The sequence below is a fragment of the Rattus rattus genome, chromosome 1 (genome assembly GCF_011064425.1).
Source record: "Rattus rattus isolate New Zealand chromosome 1, Rrattus_CSIRO_v1, whole genome shotgun sequence".
NCBI lineage: Eukaryota > Metazoa > Chordata > Mammalia > Rodentia > Muridae > Rattus > Rattus rattus.
The window spans coordinates 153,685,772-153,713,282 of record NC_046154.1 but is presented as its reverse complement, the minus strand read 5'-3'; the positions used below and the strand labels follow the sequence as shown (position 1 = coordinate 153,713,282).

The 27,511-nt window shown below is 55.2% G+C and overlaps 3 protein-coding genes and 1 non-coding gene across 5 annotated transcripts; 3 read left to right on the top strand and 1 right to left on the bottom strand.

Annotated features, from left to right (window-relative positions):
* The first annotated feature begins 1,156 nt into the window (after window positions 1-1,156).
* Eef2 (eukaryotic translation elongation factor 2) lies at window positions 1,157-6,638 on the top strand. The gene is made up of 11 exons (XM_032907338.1): window positions 1,157-1,276; window positions 2,144-2,358; window positions 2,520-2,701; window positions 3,173-3,384; window positions 3,577-3,755; window positions 3,842-4,200; window positions 4,288-4,483; window positions 4,558-4,816; window positions 4,951-5,412; window positions 5,488-5,803; window positions 6,036-6,638. Exons 1-11 carry the CDS (start codon window positions 1,274-1,276, stop codon window positions 6,227-6,229), a joined length of 2,577 nt encoding a protein of 858 aa, XP_032763229.1. The 5' UTR covers window positions 1,157-1,273; the 3' UTR covers window positions 6,230-6,638.
* Window positions 3,447-3,510, top strand: LOC116890487. The gene has a single exon (XR_004386674.1). It is a non-coding gene; the product is annotated as a small nucleolar RNA SNORD37 (small nucleolar RNA).
* Window positions 6,639-8,127: 1,489 nt separating the features above from the next.
* Dapk3 (death associated protein kinase 3) lies at window positions 8,128-15,547 on the top strand. Of its 2 annotated transcripts, XM_032907327.1 has the most exons (8): window positions 8,128-8,218; window positions 12,542-12,902; window positions 12,981-13,110; window positions 13,197-13,245; window positions 13,601-13,627; window positions 14,215-14,367; window positions 14,847-14,892; window positions 14,977-15,547. In XM_032907327.1, exons 1-8 carry the CDS (start codon window positions 8,157-8,159, stop codon window positions 15,490-15,492), a joined length of 1,344 nt encoding a protein of 447 aa, XP_032763218.1. In that variant the 5' UTR covers window positions 8,128-8,156; the 3' UTR covers window positions 15,493-15,547. The 2 variants fall into 2 exon arrangements, with proteins under 2 accessions (XP_032763218.1, XP_032763211.1); XM_032907320.1 differs by lacking the exon at window positions 8,128-8,218 and having other exon boundaries at window positions 12,515-12,902.
* A 6,208-nt stretch (window positions 15,548-21,755) lies between these two features.
* Window positions 21,756-24,485, bottom strand: Nmrk2 (nicotinamide riboside kinase 2). Its single transcript, XM_032890685.1, has 7 exons — window positions 24,460-24,485; window positions 23,216-23,306; window positions 22,836-22,884; window positions 22,594-22,750; window positions 22,342-22,413; window positions 22,005-22,111; window positions 21,756-21,841 (listed from the first exon to the last, which is right to left on the bottom strand). The coding sequence occupies exons 1-7, from the start codon at window positions 24,483-24,485 to the stop codon at window positions 21,756-21,758; spliced, it is 588 nt and encodes a 195-aa protein (XP_032746576.1).
* Window positions 24,486-27,511: the final 3,026 nt, after the last annotated feature.

Here is a 27,511-nt window from a genome sequence, read left to right as displayed (position 1 = left end):
AAAAACCAAAACAAAACCAAAAAAAACTTTGTCCTTGCTTTGTTTAGGTATGGGGGGGGGGCGAGACAGAAGGGTTACTGCTAGTAATGGGCTACAGAAAGAAACCTTGTCAAAAGATGCAAAAAATTAGGAGACAAGTGACAAAAATCTAGGAAACAACAGGTTTTGCTTCATTTTGTTTTTGAAACAAGGTCTCCTGTAACCCAGGATGGCATATTAGAATCCACTGTGTAAGGAAGAATGACCTTGAGTTCCTGTTACCCCTGCCTCCGTCTGCCTGGCAGTGCTGGGCTGACAGCTGGCTGCCACCAGCCCAGCTCCACGCGCTGATCTATCCGTCCATTTATTTGTTTGTTTTTAAGACAGGGTTTTCCGGTCTAGACCTGTCTCTTCTGGAAGTCACTCTGTAGCCCAGGTTAGCCTTGAACAAAGATCTCCTTTCTTTGCCTTCTAAGTGCTGGGATTGAAGGCGTGCACCACCGCGTTTTGTTTTTTATCATTATTGTTGCATTCTTGCCCGCAGGAGGATCAGGCATTCAAGGACAACCAATACAGCTAACCCAGCTGAGGGCCAGCCTGTTCTACCAGAGATCCTGTCTCTGGAAAAAAATAACTTCAGAAGAGCGAGGTGTGTTGGCACACGCTTTAACTGGGCACAGTTCAGGCAGGCATATCTTTGGGTTTTGGGGCCATCCTTGGCTGCACCCATATACCTTGGTTCCAAAACAAACAAGGAAGAAAGTGTAATAAAAATACAGGCAAGGTTTTGCAGAAATAAATCTGTGGCCCTAAGGGTCGCTTTCTCCAGCTTTTCCCAGAGGTGTCAAATTACATAACAGTCTCAAACCTAGGCCCAACCCACTGACCGGTCCGAATTTCGAAGTCCTTTTTATTGACTTACAAGGTTTCCAAGGAAAATCTTGGAAGTAACTGTGTTCTGAAGAATCTACGTTTAAAAACCGACCCCTGGATCTTTGCCTTGGGTCCAAGGACCGAGCTGGCCACGCCCCGGCCGCGCCGCAGCCACTCCCAAGGCAGTTCAAGTGTTAAGCCCGAAAGGTAGCGCTCTGCGCATGTGCACACCCGTCCATAGCTGGGTCCCAGCCAACCAGGCCGGAGGGGCACCCGCGCCGTCACGTGACGTGCCCAACCGGCGTCGACCTATAAAAGGCCGGGCGTTGACGTCAGCGGTCTCTTCCGCCGCAGCCGCCGCCATCGTCGGCGCGCTTCCCTGTTCACCTCTGTATTTGAGAATCCGACGCCATCCGCCAACATGGTGAGTGTCCGCGGCGCGGCAAGACTTGGGGACTGAGACGAGTCTTTGGGGCAGCGGGAGGTGGCCGGAGCGGGACCCGGAAAAGAAAGGAGACTTGGCTGCATGGGTGGCGGGACGTGGTCGGCTCGCGGCGCCATATCTGCACCTCCTCTGCCGTCTTTGGGAGTGTCGGCCTCCTGAAGTTGGAGTGTTTTCTCTAATTCCTTCGTCCAGCTCTCCTTTCCGAGAACGCTGGGGTGGCTGTGGGAGGGGCGGCGTTTGCTGATGTGGCAGCGGACATAATGCTATATAGCCCCGTGCCCATGGTGACAGGGTGATGGTGCTCCCGGGAAGTGACAGCCTGCAGGGGTGGCTCACATGGAGACCTCTAGTGAGCTGAGCGTCTTCCGCCCTGGCCTTTATCTCCTTCCTTGGTCCACACAATGGAACCAGTCCCCTCCAAGCTGAGAAAATGGCTCATGGGCCTAGGGGCCTATTGTGGCCTTTGATCCCAGCATTTGACCTTGGCGCACAAGGCGGGTTGGCAGTGTATAGCGGGCGAGGTTTTCTCGGCCCGTGTGGGCCCCATCTCGTGCGGGCCCCCTGTCGCCTGCATTGTTGAAGTGCTGGGGTGGCAGTCCAGCTTGGCGTTGATTACGTGGTACGGGCTCAGTCTAGGCTCCCCGGTACTCTTGTTCTAGTTGTCATTTTGGTTAGGGTTGGATTCCTGACACATCTGGTGACTCTTGATGCTTCTTAGGTGGTAGGCTTGTAGGTGTGAGTCGTATGAGCTCCAGTCTTGGGGAGACAGCTCTTTGGAACCCCACAATGGGGTGCTATCGACCCGAGTTCCCAGAATCGGGCCTGACTGCCCTTCCCCCACCACAGGTGAACTTCACAGTAGATCAGATCCGTGCCATCATGGACAAGAAAGCCAACATCCGGAACATGTCAGTCATCGCTCACGTGGACCACGGCAAGTCCACGTTGACCGACTCCCTTGTGTGCAAGGCTGGCATCATTGCCTCTGCCCGAGCCGGGGAGACACGCTTCACTGACACTCGCAAGGATGAGCAGGAGCGCTGCATCACCATCAAGTCCACGTGAGTGTAAGGGGGAGGGGTCCCTCATCCCCCAGCCCGTGTAGATGAGATATGTCCACCAGCCTGATGATTGGCTGCCAGTGGTGCTGTGGGGTGAAGGGACCCAGGAGCGGTTTCCTCTGGTGGCCATGTCTGGGCTGATATCCCCTTCCCCCCCTTAGTGCCATCTCCCTCTTCTATGAGCTCTCCGAGAACGACCTGAACTTCATTAAGCAGAGCAAGGATGGCTCGGGCTTCCTCATCAACCTCATCGACTCTCCAGGTCATGTGGACTTCTCCTCAGAGGTGACCGCTGCTCTGCGTGTCACTGATGGAGCACTGGTGGTGGTGGACTGTGTGTCTGGTAAGCCATGTTGGGTGGGCACTGTTATAGACTGCTCTTTTCATGGTACAGTAGTGGCAAAGACAAATTCTGCTCAAGGTGAGGGTGAATCTGAAGTTGGGCATGGTGGTCCCCATGTATGTCTGGGCAGGATGGCTGTGAAGTCCAGCTGCATGTGGTAGCAGTTACCTTTAATTGCAGCACTGGAGGTGCATTGATCTCTAGGTGTAGGGCCACCAAGGCCTGTCTGGGAAAGGTGAGAAGGGCTAGTAGCATAAGGCTCGTGCTGCTCAGGAAGGTCCAGGTTGGAACAGCACCTGCAGCTGTGCCTGCTGGGGACCACCACTGTGCACCCTGGTGAATGCCTAAGCAGGTTCCTATAGACAAGCCCACTTGGGTCTTGGCGTGGAGGACAGCTGTGTTGGTCATCACTGCCTGTACTGTGCAAGGTTTGGGAGTGTGCATAGCTGAGCAGTCCCCGCACTCCCGCAGGTGTCTGTGTGCAGACAGAGACAGTGCTGCGGCAGGCCATCGCTGAGCGCATCAAGCCCGTGCTGATGATGAACAAGATGGACCGGGCCCTGCTGGAACTGCAACTGGAGCCTGAGGAGCTCTACCAGACCTTCCAGCGCATCGTGGAGAACGTCAATGTCATCATCTCCACCTACGGCGAGGGCGAGAGTGGACCCATGGGCAATATCATGGTGTGAAGCTACTCTTGTGGGGGGAGCGGTCAGGGCTGTGCTCCCTGGGAATCCCTGGGCCCACACATGATGACGGAAATTCTTCACTTTGACCTGATGTCTGTTGAAGAAGCTCAGTGTCTGAGGCTGAGGGCTTGTGGCGGGGCTGGCTGCTAGCCAACTTGGCTGGCTAATTGCTGCTTTCCTCCTCAGATCGATCCTGTCCTGGGCACTGTAGGCTTTGGCTCTGGCCTGCATGGCTGGGCCTTCACGCTGAAGCAGTTTGCAGAGATGTATGTGGCCAAGTTTGCAGCCAAGGGTGAGGGCCAGCTGGGTGCAGCCGAGCGGGCCAAGAAGGTAGAAGACATGATGAAGAAGCTGTGGGGAGACCGGTAAGAACAGGCCATGGGACAGCCGCCCGTGCCACCCATCACCTATGTCTGTGCCATGTGCCGATGCTATGTGACCTCTCTGCTAGGTACTTTGACCCGGCCAACGGCAAGTTCAGCAAGTCAGCCAATAGCCCAGACGGGAAGAAACTTCCCCGCACCTTCTGCCAGCTCATCTTGGACCCCATCTTCAAGGTGTTTGACGCCATCATGAACTTCAGGAAGGAGGAGACAGCCAAGCTGATCGAGAAGCTGGACATCAAGCTGGACAGCGAGGACAAGGACAAGGAGGGCAAACCACTGCTGAAGGCTGTGATGCGTCGCTGGCTGCCTGCTGGGGACGCCCTGCTACAGATGATCACCATCCACTTGCCGTCCCCGGTCACTGCACAGAAGTACCGTTGTGAGCTGCTGTACGAGGGCCCACCTGATGACGAGGCCGCCATGGGTATGAACCAACCGTGGGGTCGTCCTGCTCAGCCCTGGGCCTTCCCAGCCTTAGCAATTGGCTGATGTGGGTTCCCACCTCTCCTAGGTATTAAGAGCTGCGACCCCAAAGGCCCCCTAATGATGTACATTTCCAAGATGGTGCCAACATCTGACAAAGGCCGCTTCTATGCCTTCGGTAGAGTGTTCTCTGGGGTGGTGTCCACGGGTTTGAAGGTCCGGATCATGGGCCCCAACTATACACCTGGGAAGAAGGAGGACCTGTACCTGAAGCCTATCCAGAGGTGGGTCCTGTCCTCACTCTCCTGAGCCCTGGCTGCTTCCCAGGAGAGTCCCTTGACATCTGCCCTCCCTCTAGGACCATTCTGATGATGGGCCGCTACGTGGAACCCATTGAGGATGTGCCCTGTGGCAACATTGTGGGGCTGGTCGGGGTGGACCAGTTCCTTGTGAAGACCGGGACCATCACCACCTTTGAGCACGCTCACAACATGCGGGTGATGAAGTTCAGCGTCAGCCCTGTCGTCAGGGTGGCAGTGGAGGCCAAGAACCCAGCTGACCTGCCCAAGCTGGTGGAGGGGCTGAAGCGGCTGGCTAAGTCTGACCCGATGGTGCAGGTGGGTACCACTAGCTCACGGGCTTGCTGGGGTTAGAGGGGGTGCCTGGGGAAGGTGGGTGCCCTGAGGCTGGGGCCTGTGTTGGCTGTGCCCTCCTGGCGAGGGTGGCAGGGTGCTGACAACTGTCCCCACAGTGCATCATTGAGGAATCTGGGGAGCACATCATTGCTGGTGCTGGAGAGCTGCACCTGGAGATCTGCCTTAAGGACCTGGAGGAGGACCATGCCTGCATCCCCATCAAGAAATCTGACCCTGTCGTGTCCTACCGGGAGACAGTCAGTGAGGAGTCCAACGTGCTGTGTCTGTCCAAGTCCCCAAACAAGCACAACAGGCTGTACATGAAGGCCAGGCCCTTCCCTGATGGCCTAGCAGAGGACATCGATAAGGGTGAGGTATCTGCCCGCCAGGAGCTCAAGGCGCGTGCCCGTTACCTGGCCGAAAAGTATGAGTGGGATGTTGCTGAAGCCCGCAAGATCTGGTGCTTTGGACCTGATGGCACTGGTCCCAACATTCTCACCGACATCACCAAGGGTGTGCAGTACCTGAATGAGATCAAGGACAGTGTGGTGGCTGGATTCCAGTGGGCCACTAAGGAGGTGAGTGGTGGGTGAGCCTGGGTGTGCCTGGGTGTTCCTGAGGGCTGCTGGGGGCTGACATACAGCTCTTCGCAGGGTGCTCTTTGTGAGGAGAACATGCGTGGTGTGCGATTTGATGTCCATGATGTGACCCTGCATGCTGATGCCATCCACCGAGGAGGTGGTCAGATCATCCCCACAGCGCGCCGCTGCCTCTATGCCAGTGTGCTGACCGCACAGCCCCGCCTCATGGAGCCTATCTACCTGGTGGAGATTCAGTGTCCTGAGCAAGTGGTGGGCGGCATCTATGGTGTCCTGAACAGGAAGCGTGGCCATGTCTTTGAGGAGTCCCAGGTAGCCGGGACCCCCATGTTCGTGGTCAAGGCCTACCTGCCTGTCAATGAATCCTTTGGTGAGTGTCTGGTCCCTGGAGTTCGCAGATAACCGGGAAACCCGTGGGGGCGGGTGAGGAGCCACCGGGGCAGAATTCTTTCTCCAATGCCAAACTAGTTAGGGGTGGCCAGGAAATCCAGGGCTAACCTGGAAAGCCTCCCCGGGAGGGATGAGGGGACAGCCAAGCATGCCCCAGGGAAGATCCCTAAAGGGCTAGGCTACTTAATGAGCCTCCTGTCTTCTGTCTGTAGGCTTCACTGCCGACCTTCGATCCAACACTGGTGGCCAGGCCTTCCCCCAGTGTGTGTTTGACCACTGGCAGATCCTGCCTGGGGACCCCTTTGACAACAGCAGCCGCCCCAGCCAAGTTGTAGCTGAGACCCGCAAGCGCAAAGGCCTGAAGGAGGGCATCCCAGCGCTGGACAACTTCCTGGACAAACTGTAGGCAGCCTGGTACTGCCACACGCTGCACAGTGCCCGCCCATCAGAAAACACCTTGAGACTGTCCCCACAGTGCCCCTCTGGAGGCTGCTGGGGCCATCCTGACATCACTCAGCACTCACTTGCTACCAATTCTATTTATTTCGGAATTACAAGGCAGCGTGAATGGCCCTCTGCAGGCTGGACTGGCAGGCTGTGGGGTGGGCAGGACACGGTGGTTAGCATTTTCAGAGGGAAATAACGCAGATGTCCAAAATTCTAAATAAATGCATTCAGAGGTTTATGGGGTCCATGGCCAAGTGGAATTCCCCCAGAGGGGGAAGTGGGGGAGTGCCTCCAGGAAGGCAGGCAACCCTTAGACTTGCAACCCAGCTGTGCGAATCATTGGAGTAATAAACTCTTCTGTGGTTGAACCCTGTGGGCTCCTCAATCCTGTGCTGTGCGCCCCTTCCTGGGCACCTCTACCTTAGAGGGTGTCTGGCTTCTCCCACAAGGCTCCTGGTTTCCTTACTAAGGGTGACCTGCAGTGTTGACACCCTTTGCTAACCTGTGTCTTGGTGACAAAATTGATTTTTATTCCAAACTGAGTTCATAGTGCTCCTCCACACCCAAGGTTTCTCAACCTTGGACCAACTCCATATAGACATCCAGGAGACTGGTCTTTGGCACACGCGGCTCCAGGTCATTGGCCTTCAGTCTCATTGCGTTAGCCAATCACATGAGAGCAAGGAGACATCGGCCCAATAATGGCGTGTTTTCCTGAGGGCAATGTCGAGGGTTCCTGTGAATTCTTGTCCAGTGGGCCAATAAGCACCGGAGTCTAGCCTAGCGTGGTGACGTCACCAGTCAACGCCCAGTTACGCCGATAGGTCGGATGGTAGCCAATGAGTGGGGGCATCCAGTTTCCGGGTGAGACGTGATCCAGTGAGCACAGGCTTCCTAGTTTTGGGGGGCGTGTCGCAACGCAGTCGGCGCATGCGTAGATGAACCCGCAGGGTTTGCACCGGAGGCTCTCGCGGGGGCCTCGCTGGCGCTGGGCGGGGACTCGCGGGCTGAGGACGGTACGAATGGGCTGGGTCCGGGAAGATGTGTCGGGATTCAGGGGACTCGCGGCGAAGGCGTGAACGAGGGGAGGGGACCCGCGAAGGGCATGGCTGTCTCCGTAAGCTCCAACCTCGAGGGGTGGACCTCTAGGACCGGCACCGCTGCTACGCATGCGTTAGGTTTCCGGCGACACTCCTGAGTTCCGGGGTTCGGGTGGGCATGATTGACAGGTGAGGAAGCTGGAAACCCCAAGAGCCAGACGCTGTGGAAGAGTGTTGAGAGTAAAGAACCCCACGCTGATTTGGAATTCTGGTTAATCCTCCTCCCTCAGGCTCCTGAGTGCTAGGGTAAAGGGCACACGACACTATACTCTGTTTTATAGTTTTGTATATATGTACTGCTTGAGAGATGTTCTGCTTCTTTTAGTTATATCTGTGCTTGTTTCTGAGAGGGATGTTACAGTGCCTGCAGGTACCTGAGGTGCCTGAAGACGGTGTTAGAGGTCACCAGGCAAGCGCAGGAGATCTAGGTACCAGTGAGCCACCTAACACGGGCACTGGGAACCAAACTCAGGTACTGTGCAAGGACAGCCCACACTCTTACATGTGAGCCATCTCTCTGGTCACTTGAGTTGGTCTCATGGAGCCTATGCTGGCTTGTAACTCACCAAGTATTTGAGGATGCCCTTGAACTCCTGTCCTTACAGCTCTCCCCTCCCCAGTGCTGGGGTGTCAGGTTTGCTCTACCATGACCAAATTGTGGGTAGGGGCATTGAGTGTCATATATGCTGGGGGAGCCTCTTGGAGGAAGTTAGATCTGTGATAAACATTTCTTTCCTCTGTCCCCCCAGCTCCTGTGTCCCCAGAATCCTGCAGAAGGACAGCGCCATGTCCACATTCAGGCAGGAGGACGTTGAGGACCATTATGAGATGGGAGAGGAGCTTGGCAGGTGAGTGGTGTGGTGGGTTGGTGGGGGGTGACTCTGTCCTTCCTGTCCTCTGTATCTTGAAGCAGTGACCGCAAGTTTGAGCTTCAGAGTCCCAGGTGGCAGTGGACCTGAGTTTCTTTTTTCCCGTGTCCCCCGTGAGCTGTAGAGAGAGACACGGAGGCTTCTGGATGCTACCCTTGAGCCAGAGACAGTGGCTGAGAGCATTGTCTGCTATGGGATTTTTCTAAGTTTGTTTTTTTTCCCCATGTCCTGCTATGTATGCTTGGCTGGTCTGGAACTTGCTAATCACAGAGATCCACCTGCCTCTGCTTCCCAAGTGCTGGAGCTAAAGGAGCGCAAGCCCACTCCCACCCCACCCCCACCCCCGGCCTTGGTTGTTCTGTTTGTTTTTGAGGCAGGGTCTCATGGTAGCCCAGGCTGGTCTTGAACTTCTTTGATGTTATTATTACCCATGTGGGTCAACGCTGGGTCTCCATTTTTTTCTTCAGTTCTGTCCATGGTATGCTTCTCCAAGGGTATCTCCCCGTGTGTGGGTGTGAAGTTCAGGAGATCATTTTCTGTTTGGATTCTCTTTCTAGGCCAGTTCTCATAGAGCCCCTCCCACTCCCTCCTCCTCACGACAGACCCTTCCTCTTTCCGAGGGGCTTCAGACCTTATTTGGCCAGACTTCTGGGAACATCAAGCCCCGCCCTATGATGTCACCCCCCTGGAATGTAAATGACCCTTGGTATAAGGCCGGCTGAAGGGAGCCTGGGGAGCCTGAACTGCTCAGCCCTGGCCAACCCCCAGGCAGATGCACTCTCTCTTCTTAGCTCAGGCTGGGGGTGTCTGCCACCCCAGCAGTGCTCCAGCTGTGTCATGCACACAGAGCCACATGTGCTGGTCACATCTATGAGGTCGCTGCTAGGGAAGTAGAGACATCCCAGGCCGGGGATGTGAGACTCAGACTGAAAAATAAGATGGGGAACTGGAAAGATGGCTCAGTGGTTACGGCACCAGCTGCTTTTGCAGAAGACCCAAGTTCCATTCCCAGCAGTCCCATGGAGGCTCATGGCTGTGACTCCAGCTCCAGGAGTCTGCCACCCACCCCCACCCCACCCCCGCTGGTCCCTATGGGTAAAACTTGTATGGAAGTAAACAGAGGCCTTCTCAGCACCAGAGGGAGGCATGGGCAATTTAGCCCTTCCGTGTCACACCTTGAGGGTGGTTCTGGGATTCTGAGCACCTCACAGGCATTGATGCTTACCTAGCAAATGAGGGTGTGTTTGTGTGTAGCCCACGCATGCCGTCCAGTGTAATTTCCAAAGAGTGTTTATGGTGTGTATCACAGTGTACACTCACTGTCTGGATCTCTGTGCTTTTGTTTTTTAATTTCTAAAAGACTTATTATGTGTACAGTGTTCTGATGCGTGTGTGTCTGCAGGCCAGAAGAGGGCACCAGCTCTCATCACAGACGGCTGTGAGCCACCATGTGGTCGCTGGGATTTGAACTCAGGACCTCTGGAAGAGCAGTCGGTGTTCTTAACCACTGAGCCATCTCTCCAGCCCCTTATTTGTTCTTTTTTTTTTTTTTTTTTCCGGAGCTGGGGACCGAACCCAGGGCCTTGCGCTTCCTAGGCAAGCGCCCTACCACTGAGCTAAATCCCCAACCCCTGTTCATTTTTAAGAGACATTTGTTGTATGTGTGTGAGTAGCAGCCATAGGACTTGTGTGGAGGTCAGAGGGTGGCTTGCAGGTCCCAGGTGCATGAGCAGAAGTCAGGGCTGCTGTCAGGTGTCCATTCCAGATAAGCAGATAAGCAGGTATGGTGGAGTAGGCACAGGAGGACCAGGATCAGCCAGGGAGTGAATTCAACGTCAGCCTTGGGAAGCTAAGGACAGTGTGGATGAGGGGAGGCTGCTGAGGCTGCATCGTACCTGCCATGACTCCACCAGCTCTGCTCGTCCTTGAGTAGCCTTGAATGTGGTCATTCCTGCAGAGGCAGACAGACACACAGACAGGATGGACACTGTCCCATTCCATCCATCAGTCATTGCTGGAAGGTGAGGTGTGCTGCTCATCTGGGTTCTTGGTGGTCATGTGGGGCCTTTGAGCTACTGAGTCTGAGGGCTGGGTGCACGTGTGGGACACACACCATGGCTCTGGGGCATCGTAGGCCAGAGCCAGGTACTGGACCTGTAGCGACAGCTGCCTGCCTGTGGTACAGCTCCAGCTTTGTGCTGCTCTGTGAGGCAGTGGCCGAACACTGTCCTTGGCTGAGGTGGGGATGGTGGTGGCACTTGCCTCACAGGGCCATTGCATATGTGCAGCCCTTGCATGCATTGCAGCATGAAGCCAGTTAGCACCCGCTGGAGGAGGTCATGTCCCTCGGACCTCTCTGTGACCCCGCTCTCCCATGAGCTGCTGGAGTCTGTCCTGGTCAGGGTGCAGGACAGTGCCTACAGATGCTCTCCAGGCCTCTTTCCCCTGGTGCATTCGGTCCCCCGACTGTGGACGGCTGCACGCACGCCAAATCCTCTTCACAGATACTCAGGTTCTCAGGAATAGCCACTTGGGTTTCCTTTTTGATTGGTTTTGGATTTTGTTTTGTAGCACTGGTTATGCTAGAACTTGATGTGTATATGAGGCTGGCCTTGAACTCACAGAGATCCTTCCACCTGTGAATACATACATCTAAGCCAGGCGTGGTCAGTTCTCTCCTCCCACTTTGTGGTTTTCTATGTTGCTGCTTTCACCCACTGAGTCACCTCACCAGCTCCATGGTGTATGAGGCAGTGTCTCGTGTAGCCCAGGTTAACCTCAAACTCACCATGTAGCCAAGGATAACCTTGAATTTCTGATTCCCCCACCTCTATGTCCCTAGTACTAGGATGTTAGGCATCTTGTTTTTTTAAAAGACATTTATTATATATATATAGTGTTCTGCCTGCATGTATGCCTACGTGATAGAAGAGGGCATCAGATCCCATCACAGATGGTTGTGAGCCACCAGGTGGTTGCTGGGGATTGAACTCAGGACCTCTGGAGGAGCAGCCAGTGCTCTAACCGTGAGCCATCTCTCCAGTCCACCCATTTATGATTTGAGGTTCTGGGAAGACATGCTGTTGTGCCAGCTGCCGTGAGAATGTGGGCTCTGGAGGTGAGGGCCAGCCTGGCTCCTGTGACCAGACTTTTTCTCATTCTAAAAACAAAAGAACCAACAGCCAAAGGTAATTTGTTAAAAAACAAAACTGGTGTGATCACGGCCTCTGCCTTCCCAGCCCTCAGGACGCTGAGGCTAGCCTAGGTTATGTGGTAAGGTTCGGCTGTTGAGACAAGAAGTCTAGTAGCTTAAACTGGTGGTGTGCAGCTCTATTCCTGGGCAGGGTGGAATCGTCAACTTACCACAGATAGGGAGCCAATGGCAGGCCAAGGCAAGACACCACCAGAGTCCAGGGGTGAATCTTATTGGGAGGAGAAATGACGCAGACAGCTGCATCACCAAGGCCCACCCCAGAATGGGTGACAGCTCAGAAACCTGGGCCCCCCAGGGCAAACTGTACAGCAAACTGGCAGCTCCATTATGGGTATCCTCCTCCTGGGGTGACTGGGTTCCCTGATGCTCTCCCAGGCAGCCTGGCTGGTCTGAGTCAGTCCAAGTCCTTACTGTTTATGTGGGGGTTTTTTTTGGATTTGCTTGTTGTATACGGGGAGAGGAGCAGTACATTTGGTCGGCTTCAGGGATTTTCTGAAACTGCTGAGATGTTCGCTGTTCAGGAGCCTTGCTCTCTGGGGTAGGTTTTCACTTTAGAGGATGGGTACATGGGGGTTGGGGATTTAGCTCAGTGGTAAAGCGCTTGCCTAGCAAGCGCAAGGCCCTGGGTTTGGTCCCCAGCTGGGGGGTGGGGGGAGGATGGGCCCACAGCAGTTGGGCTTGAGTGGAGATGCTCCTGCCTCTGCTCCTGCATTAAAGGCATGCTCGCCGTGCCTGTGTGAGGGATACCATTTTTTTTTTTTTTTTTGAGGGATACCATTTTTATGTCACTTTTTTTTTGAGACAAGGTGTCTTACTGAACCTGGAGCTCGCCCCTCAGGGCAGCTGGACTCCCTCTCAGACCTCCTTCTTTCTCTCCCTCAGCACGGGATTAACCTCACTTGACTGTTCTTGGGTCCCCGGTGCCCGGCCAGCGTCCTCTCCCCCAAGGCAATCCCCAAGTGTCTGTCATGTGGCTGTCTGGGCAGTTCTATTGTTGTGGGAAACCTGGGAACAGATGCACAGAGGCTGGGGTACAGAGTCCTGGCTTCCTCTGGGTCTGCAGCGCTTAGCTTTCCCTTCCCCCACAGTGGCCAGTTCGCCATCGTGCGCAAGTGCCAACAGAAGGGCACGGGCATGGAGTACGCGGCCAAGTTCATAAAGAAGCGGCGCCTGCCGTCCAGCCGGCGCGGTGTGAGCCGTGAGGAGATCGAGCGTGAGGTGAGCATCCTGCGCGAGATCCGCCACCCCAACATCATCACGCTGCACGATGTGTTCGAGAACAAGACAGATGTGGTGCTGATCTTGGAGCTGGTGTCCGGCGGCGAACTTTTCGACTTCCTGGCTGAGAAGGAGTCACTGACAGAGGATGAGGCCACGCAGTTCCTCAAGCAGATTCTGGACGGTGTTCACTACCTGCACTCCAAGCGCATCGCGCACTTTGACCTGAAGGTAGCTCGTGTGAGTGGGCGTGGGGAGGAAGGGGCGGGGATAACCAAGGGAGACACACACACACCCGCCCTCCCGCAGCCGGAGAACATCATGTTGCTGGACAAGCATGCGGCCAGCCCACGCATTAAGCTCATCGACTTTGGCATCGCGCACAGGATCGAGGCCGGTAGCGAGTTCAAGAACATCTTTGGCACGCCAGAGTTCGTCGGTGAGGGGCAGGTGTGGGCACCACCCGATAGGGTAGATTCTGCACGGCCTTGGCCTGACCTGCCTCAACAATCCTGTCTTCCACAGCCCCCGAGATCGTAAACTATGAACCACTTGGCTTGGAAGCTGATATGTGGTGAGTGGGGTTGGCAGAGGCCCTGCCCTGCTCCATTCTCTCCGTGCTTCCCGTGCTCCCCTAGCTGTTCCCAACCTGTGGGCCTTATTCAGCTAGTGAGGGTGTGGGCCCTAGACCACAGCATGGAAGGGCTGAGACCCCCTGCTCGGACCCCAACCTATCAGACTACATGGGCTCTGCTCAGTCACACGGGGCTTGCTGTCGTCAGATAGGGTCCTGAGGTTCTGCTGTCCTGGCTGCCCAGGTGCTCAGGCAACCCTGCGGTTGACACTGACAACACCCTAGAGTGGGGCCCTATGTCCTGGGGTGGAGTGCTGCCACGGCCATTCTGACCAGACTTTTCTGCCCTTTGCAGGAGCATCGGCGTCATCACCTACATCCTGTGAGTGCCTGAGATGGGCAGGGGCCTCAGACTGTACCTGCTAGAGGCCCAGGGATCAGGGCTGGCACCTCTGCAAACTGCAAACACTGGGACTGAGAGATCTCCCTGGGGAACACTGGCTATACCTCTGGCCACGCCCCTAGCCCCACCCCTGACCACGACCTCACTGAAGGATTCTAGGCTGTGGCACATTCCTAGCTCCTCAATAAGGATTGTCAACCCTGATGTAGGGTTTGCTCACCCCCTTCCCTAGAGCAGACCCACCTTGGAAAAGTGGAAAGGGTTTTCCCTTTACACAACCCGGTCACAGTCCTTGGAGGTAGTCAGGGCAGAAGGAGAGCGGAGCAGGAACTGTGGAGGGACTGCTTACTGGCCTGCTCAGCCTGCGGTTTTTTTGGGAGTGCGTGTGCTCTAGACTGGCATCGCTCACTGTGGCCACAGCCCACTCACCAGTCATCAACATCCCACAGGCCTGCCTAAATCAGGCAGACGCTCAATTGAGGCCCCTATTCCCAGATAACCTGTGGAGGGGTGTGGGGTGTCAGCTGTCCCCTCCCTGGCTGGCCATATGCCCTGTCTTCTTACAGCCTGAGCGGGGCGTCCCCATTCCTGGGGGAGACCAAGCAGGAAACGCTGACAAACATCTCGGCTGTGAACTATGACTTTGATGAAGAGTACTTCAGCAGCACCAGTGAACTGGCCAAGGACTTCATCCGAAGGCTGCTGGTCAAAGATCCCAAGTAGGCAGACTATGGTGGCAGCCTCAGAGGCTGGCCACACCAGTTGTTTGTTGGGGGGTATTTTTTGTTGTATTTTTTTGTTAATTACTTTTTTTTTTTTTTTTTTTTTTCGGGGCTGGGGATCGAATTTTGTTGTATTTTTAAAGCAGGGTCTTCTGTAACCCAGGCTGCCTCAGCCTCCTGGGTGCTGGGTACTTGGTTCACCACCAGTCTTTACACCCTCCGTGGCCAGCTAAGCCAGGACCTCTGGGCACAAGTGACCACAAATCTTAAAACCCTACACAAATACTGCTCTTAGAACCTCACCACGGTGGTGGAACAAGACTACCCCGGGACGGGGGACCGGGGGCTTTAGGGGTGATAGGACTACAGCTTGTCAGGCTTCTTCACACACTGGGAAAGGACACTTGTGGAAGGCTGGGGTCATGCAGGGTCCCGTGGGTGCAGTTACCAGAGAGCTGACCCGCCCCACCCCGCAGGAGGAGGATGACCATCGCACAGAGCCTGGAGCATTCCTGGATCAAGGTGAGGCCTCGGGGCTCCGGGATCGAGCTGGCAGGTGGGAGGGCTGTCGGCGTGGCCCCCCTGCCGCAGCTCTGCTCCTCACAGGTTCGCCGGCGTGAGGACGGCGCCCGGAAGCCAGAGCGACGCAGACTGCGCGCGGCGCGCCTGCGCGAGTACAGTCTCAAGTCGCACTCAAGCATGCCGCGAAACACGAGCTACGCCAGCTTCGAGCGCTTCTCGCGCGTGCTGGAGGACGTGGCGGCGGCGGAGCAGGGGCTGCGCGAGCTGCAGCGGGGCCGGCGGCAGTGCCGGGAGCGCGTGTGCGCGCTGCGCGTGGCTGCGGAGCAGGGAGCGCGCTGCCGCGACGGGCGCGCCGGGCTGGGCCGCGACCTGCGACGCCTGCGCACGGAGCTGGGGCGCACCGAGGCTCTGCGCACGCGCGCGCAGGAGGAGGCACGGGCAGCGCTCTTGGGCGCTGGTGGCCTGAAACGTCGCCTGTGTCGCCTTGAGAACCGCTACGATGCGCTAGCCGCACAGGTGGCTGCTGAGGTGCAGTTCGTGCGCGATCTGGTACGCGCGCTGGAGCAGGAGCGGCTGCAGGCCGAGTGCGGCGTACGCTAGGCTGCGACACCCCCAGATCTCGGCCCATCCCCAGAATAAAGCTACTTTCCACGCACTGCCGCGTGTCTTTTACGCCCCGCAGAATGGGTGGGAACGGGGAACCCCACCGTAGGTGCTCCTCTACGCCGCCAACGGGCCCACTGGAGAACATGGCTGTGCCACACCACACATGGGTGGTTGCCACCCACAGTTCACATACTGGTAAAGCTGAAACTCAGTGGGGACCCGCAGCATCACACAGCTCCTAAATGGACACACCTCGGGGGTGGGGGGACCTCGAGGACAGTGTTTGGTAAGAGGTAAACGCTATGCACCTGTCATCCCTGCTCGTGGAGGTTGAGGCAGTTTACGACATCACCCTGCTCTTAGCTGAGCAGGTCCTGTCTGATCTGCTCTCCCTGGGGATCGCTTGTATATGGTGGCCAGTAACGGGCTCTGTACCTGCGGCGTTCAGGCCCCACCTACGGACGCTCTGTGTGCACAGCCACCGTGAGGCGGCAGCAGAGAGCCGGTGGCGGTCCCAGAGTCAGCACGCTGGCTGACCTCGCAGTGAGTCCCAAACCCTTTCCCACCCTCCCCCACATGTAGGTCAAGATTGGGGATCCAATACCTTCCGAACACAAGCTCCTAGAGAAGCCAGGTGGAATGGTACAGGCCTGGGGAGGCAGATCTTTGTGAATTCAAGGCCAGCCTGGTCTACAGAGTGAATTCCAGGACAACCAGGGCTACAGGGAGAAACCCTGTCTCAAAAAGTCAAAAATAAGTTAAAACTGTCGCCATGAGCTCTTCACAGGTTTTCCTGATAAGCCCAGGCTTTACAAAAGTATGAACGTGTGATAGATAACCCTCAGGACCCAGATTTGGAGGTTACTTGGGAAGATCAGTCCGTTATACTAGCTAAGTTCAGCAAAGGCAGGGCTGAGGTGCAGGCAGAAGGGGAATGACGTAGAACACGGATGGTCAGGTTGTATGCGAGCGCGGGGAGGTGGGGGGGCGGGGATGACAGCTGCGGGTGTGTGCACTGGGTTCCCGTTTCGGTATCAGGGCTTCACCCAGTTAGTGAGGATGGGCTCATGGCGTCAGGTAACGCTGACGACAGCTGATAGGGCCGACACAGCTGACAAACCCGTGTGACTTCTCAAACCCACTTTAAATCATCTTCTTCAGGGGTCAGTGAGCTCTTGTGTAACCAAACACCCCAAGTTATAACCCTTGTTAGACGTCTCGGGCTTGGTAGCAAGGGCCCCCAGGGTTGGGTCTCAATCAGTTAATTGACTCCTGTATATATTTTTGAGACAGACTCTCACTGTGTAGTCTTGGGACTTAACATAGCCCAAGCTGGCCTTGGTCTCTGTGGTCTAGTCTGACTGTACCTCCCAATCCACACCTAGCTCAATTGTTGGTTTAGGGGACCCTCCCTCGGGTTTAGCCTCTTGTAGGTCAGAGGGCACTTCTGCCTGCCATCCCCCCCCCCCATCATTCACCCCCCACCCTACCCCTTCACAGCCTGGAACAGGTGCTTGAAGCAGACGGGGCCCAGTCATGTTCACGGTCACTCAGCTCTTGACCATACTGGGGCAAGAAGCTCCCTCACTATTAATAACCTGGCTGGGAGCCAGCGTCCTCTCTATAAAGCCACCCCCGCCAACCCCAAGCGGCTCCTTCAACCCCTGAGATCTTAAAAGTAAGTACTCCAACCATCTCCCTTTCTTGGCCCTCACCCAGGCTTCCTGCGGCAGTAACAACCCCCGAAAGTCAAAGAATTGTGTTAAAACGAAGGATGAGTGAAACACAGACCCTGCTGGTCCCAGAGGCTTGTGGGACAGCGGGCAGAAGGAGGAACTGTCATCTAATGGTGCAGAGCCAGGGACACCCAACCTACCCAAGTGACCCCAAAAATGCATGTGTGTCTTGGTGTGGGTGGTGAATCGCTAGGGGGTCAAAGAGGGGACTCCCTCTGTCCCCAAACCCAGTTCCCTGAATTTCTCTGTACTTCAAAGCCTCTGTAGCCCTGGCTGTCCTGGAACTTGATATGTCCAGGCTGGCCCTGGACTCAGAGAGCGCCTCCTGTCTCTGTCTCCTGAGCGCTGGGATCAAAGGCATGCACTACAAATCCTGGCTAAGGGGGTTTTGTGGCTGTCCCACATGCATAAACCCAAGGTGTGTCCCCAAATTCCTCCTCTGACCCCCTTGCAGCAGACCTACTCTTGGTGGCTGGAGAGTGGAGGAGATGAAAAGTTCGTTTCTAGGCAACTTGCAGTCTCTGAGAGTCACCCGGATGGATCTGTGGAGGGGTGAGGGAAGGATGCGTGACCTGAGACACCCACCGCCAGCCGCCGGTGGCTTCTGTCTCCTGTCAGCCCCTCCCCTCTGGTCTTGGCTGGTCTTTCAGTCAGTTTCCAGGATACCACTCTCTTCCCTGGCCCTTGGGGACCTGACGTCTGGAAAACAGTGACCTTTGCAGGTGACGGTGTTGGACCAGGTGGGGCCCTGGGGTCTAAGTGCTGACTGAGGGTTCCGCTGAGTGCTGGCTGATGTCTATGACAGGTGTCTGAGTGCCTGCCGGGGACAGGACAGCACAGGGCAGGGAGGGACGCCTGTCACCCATCTCCAGGTCTTGAGCAAACCTCATCTCAGTCTCTAAGTAAGGTTATTAGGATTTGGGGTGTGTGGGTTTTGGTGAGGTCACAGTCCCAGGGCTGGGTGTGAGGCAGGGTACTTGGGTATCCTTAACAAGAGAGTCAACAGGAACAGCTGAGAGTCTGGCTATTGGTAAAGCACCTGCCTAGCATGTGTAAGGACCTCGGTTTGAATCCTAGGACTCAACTCACGCACACCGGCTTCAATACGGAGCTGGGAAGTCCAACCAGGCAGGGGACCTTATGCTCAGCTAAGTCCCAGAGGCCAAGTTCTTCAGGACCTGGGGATGACATAGCTGAGGGGTCAGCCATGAAGCCTTACTCCTGGCTCTGGGACTTGCAAGTGTCCCCGGTCAGCACGGGAACCATACTGGAGACAGGGGAACCTTGAGCTCACTTAGTGGGGACGTCTGGCTGGGTGTTGTGTGTGGGGCCTTCTGGGCTCTGGAGGGGGCTGAGTAGTGTCCCTGCCTCCACCCACCCTGTGCCTGGAGCTCTCCCAATGTGACACTTGTCCCCACTCATCACCCATGACCTTCACAAGGACACAACTACCAACCTGAGGTGTTTGTTTGTTTGTTTGTTTGAGACAGGGTCTCATGTAGCCCAGGCTAGCTTACAACTACCTATGTAGCCACAGATGACCTTAAAGTTTTGATCCTCCTGCCTTCACCTCTCCAAGTGAGTGCTGGGTTGGTAGATGTCTGAATACCCAGCCTGAGCCTACTTTTTATGACAGACCTTGGACAAGGGACTCCACCTCACCTGAGCCTCAGTACTCTTGGCCACATAGAGGAATCCATTCACTCACTGTTCCTCTGGGACAGTGTCAAAGTGTCCTGTGTCCGTCTTGGACTGTCCCGTTCTCCAGTTAGGGTGCTGGTATGTCTGGAGTGTCTGTGGGGGAAGCTTGCTTCTGTCTGCGTGGGTGGCAGGAGAGGAACATGTCACTAACAGATGCTAACAGATGCCTGGGGCTGGCCAGCTTGCTAGGACAAGGTTGGGGCAGGCAGGTGACCCTGAAAGCCTCTGTCGCTCAGGAAAGGCTGTGAAGGGCTTTCCCTAGAATGTCAAGGACCAAAGAAGGCCTAACAGGCAGGGCTGCCCGGTGGGGCTGTTTGCCAGCCGGGGACCCACAGAACTGGGTCGGAAACCTGTCTCTGCTGAGTCATCCTGAGCCTCTGGGTGCTCCAGATGTGGGACAAGCAATGAATAAGTTCAAGGCACAGACGCACCCTCCTGATGAGCTGCGGACGGGGAAGCCAGAGGACGTGGAAGATGTGGGGGAAACCAGGCAAGTCTCATGTTACATTGGTGTACGTGTGTGTGTGAGGGAACGTGAACATGCCACAGCACATGCGTAGAGGTCAGAGGACACCTTGTAGGGTTGATTCCCTCCCTCCACCTTATGGGCCTCGAAGATGGAACTTGGGTCATCAGGCTTGGCAGCAAGCCCCTTTACCTACTAAGCCATGTTGCTGGCCCCCAGTTTATTTCTTGTGTGTTTTTTTAAATTAGGTGTATAGATAGTTTGCCTGCATTTTTGTCTGTGCACCACATGTGTGCAGTACCCACAGAGGTTAGAAAGGAGCAACAGATGTCCCCTGGAGCTGGAGTTACAATTGCCTGTGGGGGTGTTGGGAACTGAATCCCTGTCCTCCGCAAGAGCAGCCAGTGCTGTAACGACTGAGCCACCCTTCCAGCCCCCTAGTTCATTCTTTATTCTACTAATCATGTCCAGTGCGCCTGAGTGGCCAGGCTCTGGCTACCCTGAAGTCACCTCCCTCATGTCCCTGTCTCATGCCGAACTATTTTGGAGGACGTGACCAGCAGATGACACTGACCACAGTCGTGCTTGGGACAAAGGCCGGGGTTTGGCAAGCACCCACTCCAGTCCTGTGAGGCACTGCCATTTCCGATTCTGCCTGACCTTGAAGCTGTGGCCCTACAGGGAGGCTCCTCATGTTGGTCACATGACTTGTGTGGCTGAGGAGATGACTGAAGTCTGCATCGCTCCCTGTGTGTGTGAGGACATCCTACACCTGCCACAGCACAAGGCAGGTCTCACAAGTACCAACTGGGGCAACATGACAAGAGAAACAGAAACGAACACAGCAGTTCAAGACCAGCCTGAGGTACAGGAGCCCCTGTCCCAAATCAAAGCAAAACACCTTAAATTTGAAGTCTGTAAAATTCAAGTGTTGAAAATGGAATTCAAGAGCCAGGGATTGATGACCCACTTTTTTTTTTTTTTTTTTTTTTTTTTTTTTTTTTCCGAGCTGGGGACCGAACCCAGGGCCTTGCGCCGCTAGGCAAGCGCTCTACCGCTGAGCTAAATCCCAACCCCGATGACCCACGCCTTTAACCCCGCGCCCTGGAGGCAGAGGCAGGCAGATCTCTGATTTCAAGGCCAGAGTGAGTTCCAGGACAGCCAGGGCTACACAAAGAAACACTGTCTCTGAGGAAAAGGAAAAGAAAAAAGGAAACAGGTTTTATAGTTTATTTTATATTATTTTATGTAGCGGGAAGAGCTGATACTAAAATCTAGCTCCCTAATTGGTTCTTTATTTGGTCATTAAAGAAGGCAGAAGCCAATTGGTCTAGGCAAAAGAAGGAGCATGTTTTTAAAATTACACGCAAGAATCTTATTTTCAAAGTCTCATATAAAGACTTTAGCAGAGCACTACTACTCAGCTACCCACCCTTCCGCCCACCCACCCATCCATCCGTCTGTCCATCCCTCTGTCTGTCTGTCTGTCCACCATAACATTTTTTCTATATGTAATTGGGATTCTGTCATTGCAATTCCACAGATGGCCATGAGGTGTCACCCTCATGCCAAAGAATAACATTCCTGAGGCCCAGTCCCCCCCACATCTACACTCCAGCACCACCAAAATGCTCTGAGCCTCAGTTTTCCCTTTTATGAAGTTCACACAAGTAATAAAACATCACACAGGCTGTCGCTGTGGTTCAGGAGGTGTGTGGTTGTGTGAGAGAGTAGACAGATGTGCTAGGTGGCAAGACAAGCATGTGTCATGTGTGGGTGTTTAGGAGATTCCAAATAACCCCACCGAGTGAGACTTGGCTTTGGTCCTCTACAGGGGTAGAGGGAGGCTCATATGAGAGAGGGAAGGCCTCAGGATCTCCTCAGGAATTCTCCAGAATCCTATCCTTTTTAGGCAGAGAAGCAATTCTAGCTGGATATACCACCTTACTGTGTGGCCTTGAGTACCACAGGTGACCTCTTTGTGTCTGTCTACATCAGGGTAGATGTTTTTTCTCCTTACCCAAGCTCATGGGAAATGTCACCTTTAGGGAAACCGAGGCACATCAGCAAGATTACCCACAGGTGGAGGCTGGCGGTGTCAGAGGCCACCACGTGCCTGAGGGAATTTCGATTCATCCACTCATAGAGACCATACAGGGCACCAGGTTAAAAAACAGAGTCCACTTTAATACTGAGGTGCTATAAAGTCTCAAGGTGTCCACGCCCACTGCATGTGTGTGGGGACATGGGCTCCCACGTACAGGTTCCTGAGAGGCCAGAGCCACTGCGTCCAGCCTGAAAATCTCAGGCCCTGCTGTCCTGGGTCTGCGATCGCACACAGGGCCCGCATCTTGCTAGGATGTGTTAAGCAGTCTGTTTTGAACATCCTCCAGAACTTGATGGACCAGTCCCTCACGGGACTTCGTGCCATCTAAATAGACTGAAACCGGAAAGGATCTGGATCAGGGCTGGGTCACAGGTGGGAAGGGCGGTGTGGACTCTTAGGACAGAAAAGAGCAGCAAGAGAGCCCAGGGTGGGATTCAGCAGGGAGTGGGGAAGCCCGGGGTTTAGACCACGGGCAGAGCCTCATTCTGATGCTTACCCACTTCCACTCGGTCTCGCTCCATCTCCCGTTTATACTTCTGGTACATGGGCCATACGTGACCATCAAAGAGGCCAGGAGGATCAGGGACCATGTAAGTACGGCTTCTGTAGAGAGAGAGGAGCACGAGGCCTGTCATGGGAGGTTGGTGCTCAAGGCAGACCGCAAGCCACCAGCAGACATGCTCTGGGTGGAGGATCAGACCTAGGCAAAGGCTGTGGCTGTGTGCTGTGCCCAGGTCTGGGATTCTGGGCTTCTGTGACAGTGGAGGGGTTACCGCGGAGCCCACTGCCCGTGGCTGGCTCAGGAAGGAGCCTGTGCTCCACGTGGCACCTACCTTCTCCTCCGCTTGCATTCCTCATACGGCACGGTCAGGAAGTAGCGTTGGTTGTACAAGTCCACCAGGGGCCTGGCCAGGGAGTGGGGGACAGGGTCAATTGGTGTCTCTGAGGCACCCCCATGTCTCCCAAGCCCACAGATTCATCCCACTTCCACGGTGTAAACCGACACAGAGCGCTTGGCAGTGCGCAGGCTCACACAGTCAGCCTAGGGTTTTGAAGGTCGTCGGCCTTGGCAGACCGCTGCTTACTTGTAGCTGTACAGTAGGAAACCCTCGAGGAGGAGTATGTGGGTGTCCGAGGCACCTGGCTGTAGGCTGACGCCGTGAGCGCGCGCAAACTTGTGTGGATCCTTCACCCAGGCCTGCACAGTGCTGAGCATGGCCTCCATGTCCAGGGACTCAAGCACTAGTGGGACAGACAGCGGGCTTCAGAGTGCAACCAGCATCCACGGGGTGCAGTGGGGTAGCCAGGGCAGGGTCACTGCTCTTACCGTCCCACTGTTTGAAGCCGTCCTCCCCGACTGCAATTTGGTCCTGGGGCTGAAACACAGGACCCCAAGGCTGGGCTCAGTTCTGTGCCAGCCCAGCCCACCTCGCCGCTCAAGGGTGGCCCCGCAGCGAGGTGCGGTGGAGGTTGGGCAGACTCCCTGCCCATCGCCTACCACTCCTCCCTTAGAGCCCATTGCACAGAAGGGAAAGCAGAGGTATAAGAAGTCTTGTGTAAAATCATCCCAGCATGCCAGTCAGGCCAGCACTCTGCCTGTGTCAGTTTGACAGGTTCCCGGCCTAGGGGATTGATCTTGGGCACACTCAGGGCTGATGAGAACCCCATGCCCCACATTCCCCCCACCCCTGCGTCCCAGATGGTCACCTTGAAGAAGTCATCCTGATGGATCACGCAGCAGTTGGGCAGCGCCTTGAGGAGGCCGTTGGTCAGGGTGGTCTTCCCACCGTTGGTCACGCTAGAAGGGTGGCGTGTGTGAGGCTGTGAGGGAGATGCCAGGGCCCACTCCCGAGCACCTAACAGGACTCGACTCACCATGGGGCTGCAGCGTACACAGGAGGTGTGCGCATGTGTGCGTGCGTGCGTGCATACGTGCGTGTGTGCGTGTGTGCATGCGTGCGTGTGCGCATGTGTGTATACATGTGTGCGTGCGTGTGTGTGTGGGTGTGTGCGTGTGTGCGTGTGCGTGCGTGTGTGTTTGTGAGTGTGTACGCACAGTGACTACCCATAATCCCAGAACCGAAAAGACATAAGTTCAAAGGCAGCCTGGGCAACTTGGTGAAGCCCTGACTCAAAGTGGAAATCAGGCAGGGAGTGGTCAGGTAGAGCCCCTTCCCGAAATGCCCTGAGCGGCTGGGGGGTGTGGCTCAAAGAAGGGAGCCCCTAGAATCCCACCGTGAGGGACTGGGGGCGTGGTCATGGGTGGGGTGCCTGTCTTAGGAACGCCAGGGCAGTAGGTCACAGCATTCTGGTTCTCAGGGTGACTCAGATCATCCGAAACCATCCTAGAAATATTGTCCTCTGCCCTAAGTTGCCTGCTATCTATGTGCTGACAACAGCCCATGTGGTAACCAAGAGGTGACATTAATGAGGATCATTAGAAAAAGGCTTAGCTTAGGCATTGAGGCACTCGCTGTCACCTCAGGGGCTAAAATGGGAGGATCTTCATTTTTGGGCCAACACGGGCTACAAAGTGAGTTCAAGGCCAGTCTGCATAGCTGCCAGCTACTTCAAAGTAAAAAGTAAAGAGAGGGCCAGGCCAGGAACCCTGTTCTGAGGGCTCTGTGTGCCCAAGGCCCTGGGTTCACCTTGATGCTTTCAGAATCAAAACAAACAAACACAAAAAAACAAACCCAGGTATTCATCTTATTCAGAGACACCAGTTACTGTCTGTATGTCTGTCCCCCACCCCCACAGGGCTGGTCCCCAGGTTTTCAGCAGGCCCCAGTATCTCCCGCTGATATTTAAATTACTCAATGCAGGTGCAGTGGGACCAAACCTGTCCCCTCTGTGGTCACCCAGCCCACACATCCCTCGTGCCAGCAGACTGCACTTTCTTCCCAGGGCCTTGGAGTCTTTCCCCTATCACACTGCCGGCCCCTGGAGCTCACCCTCCGATGCCTATGATGAGCTTCATTCTGGGGACTGGAAGTGTTGACTGGTCCTGAGGTGGCCAGACAGCCCAGCTACTTGGGATCTGCAGTGTGCTGCTCCGCCGGCCGGCAAGTCCCAGCTTCATTGTCAAAGCTGGAGAGCATTTATAGGTTTGGACAGCCTGGAGGCCACCCTGGGGGAAGAGGCCCCCAAACACTTGCGAAGGCAGGGGGGTTGGGGGTGGGGGGGAGCACCTGTTTCATAGGCTGCAAATAGCTTCCTTAGCCTTTTGCCTAAAAAAGTCACGAGCCAGAGGGACAGAGGGACAGCAGCCAACTTCCAGCCTGTGCCTCCCTCCCTCTCTCCCTAGTCACACCTTTCTATCCCTAAAAATATCTGCCAGAGTTTATGTCCCCTGGCTTGACCCTGACATTGAGACTGGTTCTTACGAGGCCAAGAGAAAGGGTTCTCGTCCTCTCCTCCTCTTCTCCCTTCCCCCTCCCAGGCCCCAGCTCAGCCTTGCCAGGAAAGTCCTCTTCCAAAAGTGCCATGGCAAGGTGGGTTTAAGCCTCTGGATGGGGAATCACAAGACGGCTTTGCTCTGGTGACCAGGCCTAGCCACAACATCCTTTTAGAGTGACCCTGTCATTGTGAGCCTGCCATGTGACCAATCATTGAAATCAGACTCAGGGGAGCCAGGGAGCAGCCTTGTTCCCCACTACTGTTGGTAAGGGAGAAGAAATGTTCTCTGTGTGTGCCTGTGTGAATGTGTGTCTGTACATACGTATGTATGTATGTATGTATGCATGCATGTATGTATATGTGTATGTTTGTGTGTATATGTATGTATTTGTGTGCATGTCTGTGTATGTGTGTATATGTATGTGTTTGTGTGTATATATGTGTGTGTGTGCATGTATGTGTGTGTGTGCATGTATGTGTACGTGTGTATATGTGTTTGTGTTTGTGTGTGCAGCCATGTGAGGAGGCCAGAGGTCAATGTCAGGTGTCTTCTGGGTTTCCCTACGCAGATCTGACTGCTCTCAAACTCGCTATGTAGACCTGGTTAGCCTGCCTCTGTCTCCTACTTCTGGGATTACAGGTGTGTACCCCATGTCCTGCTGGACCTTATTTATATTTTATTTTTATTTTCGTGTGCCTGGGCATTTGCCCACATATGTGCGTGTTCTCCAAGCTCATGCCTGCTGCCGTCGTAGGGCGGAAAGGGGCATCAGATTCCCGGAACTAGAGGGACAGGTGATGGGGATACGCCATGTGGGTGCTGGGAGTCGAGCCTGGGTTCTCAGCTGGAGCGGCCTCTGCTGTAACTGCTGAGGGGAGTCTTTTGAGGTGGGGGGGTCTCACCGAAACTTAAGCTCTGAGACCAGGCTGGGTGTCTGGCCAGTGAGGCCCATGGGCCCCCTACCTCAGCTCCCCAGTGCTGAGTTACACCTGGGACACAATGTCTGCCTTTTATATAGGTTGGGGCATTTGAAGGAAGGCCTTCTGCCCCGTGGCCAGCACCCTACCGCAGGAGTCCCAAGCCTCCTGACCTGTACTGCTGGGGTCACCCAGTTCCATCCCCTCTCTGCTGTGCCCTGCTGGTCCTGGCCTATGGCTGGTTCCTGCATCAGAGAGGACGTAGGCCTCAGGATGTCTGGCCTTTCCCTACTGGTCCCCAGGGACCTGAGAAGGCACTGTGACCAAGATAAGAAAGACAGGGACAGCTGGGGCTCAGATGCATGGGAATGAGTGTGTGAATGGCTGAGTGTGTGAGTGAATGAGTGTGTGAGTGACTGAGTGTGTGAATGAATGATGAATGTGTGTAAATGAATGAGTGTGCATGAATGAATGTATGAATGGGCTGCAGAATGAGTGAGTGTGCTATGAGCCTGTAGGCACTGAATGGCGCCTGTCCCACCCAGCCTTGGTCCTGCTGGCTCAGCCCCTCCCTCCCAGGCCGTGCTCATATCCCAGATGGGACCCACCATATATAGATTACCGCACTTTCTGGACTTCTCTGTTTGGTTTATTAGAGATGGAGTCTGCATGTGTACCCCAGGCTGGTCTGGAACTCTGAGCAGTCCTCCTGCCTCAGCAGCTCCTGAGTTCTGGGATGTCAGCCATGAGTCACCACACCCAGGTCCCCACCACATCTTGCTGGTGACACTAAACATAGCCAGGTTCAAATGCCCTAGTCTGTGTGTGTCCTGAGGCCCAGGCTGTGGAGACAATGCCCTTGGAGGCTCACCAGCCCCTGACTCCATTCTCCTGCAGCAGGCAGAGCTGTGCACCCCAGTCCTCCAAGGCTTGGCCACTGGTCACAGAGGCCAGAGGCTTGCCTTTTGCACCTTCCCTAAATCTGGAAACACAGAGATGTTTACTCTTCCCTTTCTGCATTATAACTTATTTATTTCACATAAAAATCCCCACCCCCGGCTCGCCAGGCCTTGTGTCACTGCAGGGACTGTCCCCACTGTCTCTGTGTTTATAACTGCACAATTTGCTGGTGGGCGGTGGGCACTGTTGCTCTGGGCCAGTTGTCAAATGGATCCTGGGAATCTCAGTAAAGAAGTCAAACAGCCCTTCGCCCTGATGCTGCTGGACATCTGCTTCTTGCCTCACTGTCCCCCAGGTATCTGGAGTGGTGGTCTCCTATTTTGGGGTCTTCAGTGGCCCTGATGGGTTCTGCTTGCCTGTGTCAGTGGGTGCTGGTGATTCCCAAGGGGCGGTGGGCGTGCCATGGAGCAAGGAGGTGGGCGGAGCATGTGCCCATTGGAGTTTCCTGGTGTTGGGGGCAGGTCCTCAGACCTTTGGGAACAGCAGGGTTGTGTTCATCCATCCATCCCAGCCACAGAGTTCCTCACATGATAGGCCTGGGCTGTCACCAGCAGCCACCTAGTCAGGAAAAGCCTCAAGGATTCTGTTTCCAAAAAGCCAAGAGGGGGTATCTGTGGACCTGGCCCCAGGGCACCATCTTGGTTCCATCTCAGCTCCCAGCTGGGGCCACACACCTGCCATCTCAGCTCCCAGCTGGGGCCACACACCTGCCACCTCAGCTCCCAGCTG

Excerpts from the sequence above, each read along its gene's own strand:
- Eef2 (XM_032907338.1), top strand. Across the intron at positions 4,817-4,950 it reads AGTCTGACCCGATGGTGCAG|TGCATCATTGAGGAATCTGG; the intron begins GTGGGTACCACT and ends CTGTCCCCACAG. Across the intron at positions 5,804-6,035 it reads GCCTGTCAATGAATCCTTTG|GCTTCACTGCCGACCTTCGA; the intron begins GTGAGTGTCTGG and ends TTCTGTCTGTAG.
- Dapk3 (XM_032907327.1), top strand. The coding sequence starts at position 8,157 with ATGTCCACATTCAGGCAGGAGGACGTTGAGGACCATTATGAGATGGGA. Across the intron at positions 13,628-14,214 it reads GGCGTCATCACCTACATCCT|CCTGAGCGGGGCGTCCCCAT; the intron begins GTGAGTGCCTGA and ends GTCTTCTTACAG. Across the intron at positions 14,893-14,976 it reads TGGAGCATTCCTGGATCAAG|GTTCGCCGGCGTGAGGACGG; the intron begins GTGAGGCCTCGG and ends TGCTCCTCACAG.
- Nmrk2 (XM_032890685.1), bottom strand. The coding sequence starts at position 24,485 with ATGAAGCTCATCATAGGCATCGGAGG. Across the intron at positions 23,307-24,459 it reads CTCATCATAGGCATCGGAGG|CGTGACCAACGGTGGGAAGA; the intron begins GTGAGCTCCAGG and ends CCACCCTTCTAG. Across the intron at positions 22,414-22,593 it reads TTCCTACTGTACAGCTACAA|GCCCCTGGTGGACTTGTACA; the intron begins GTAAGCAGCGGT and ends CTCCCTGGCCAG.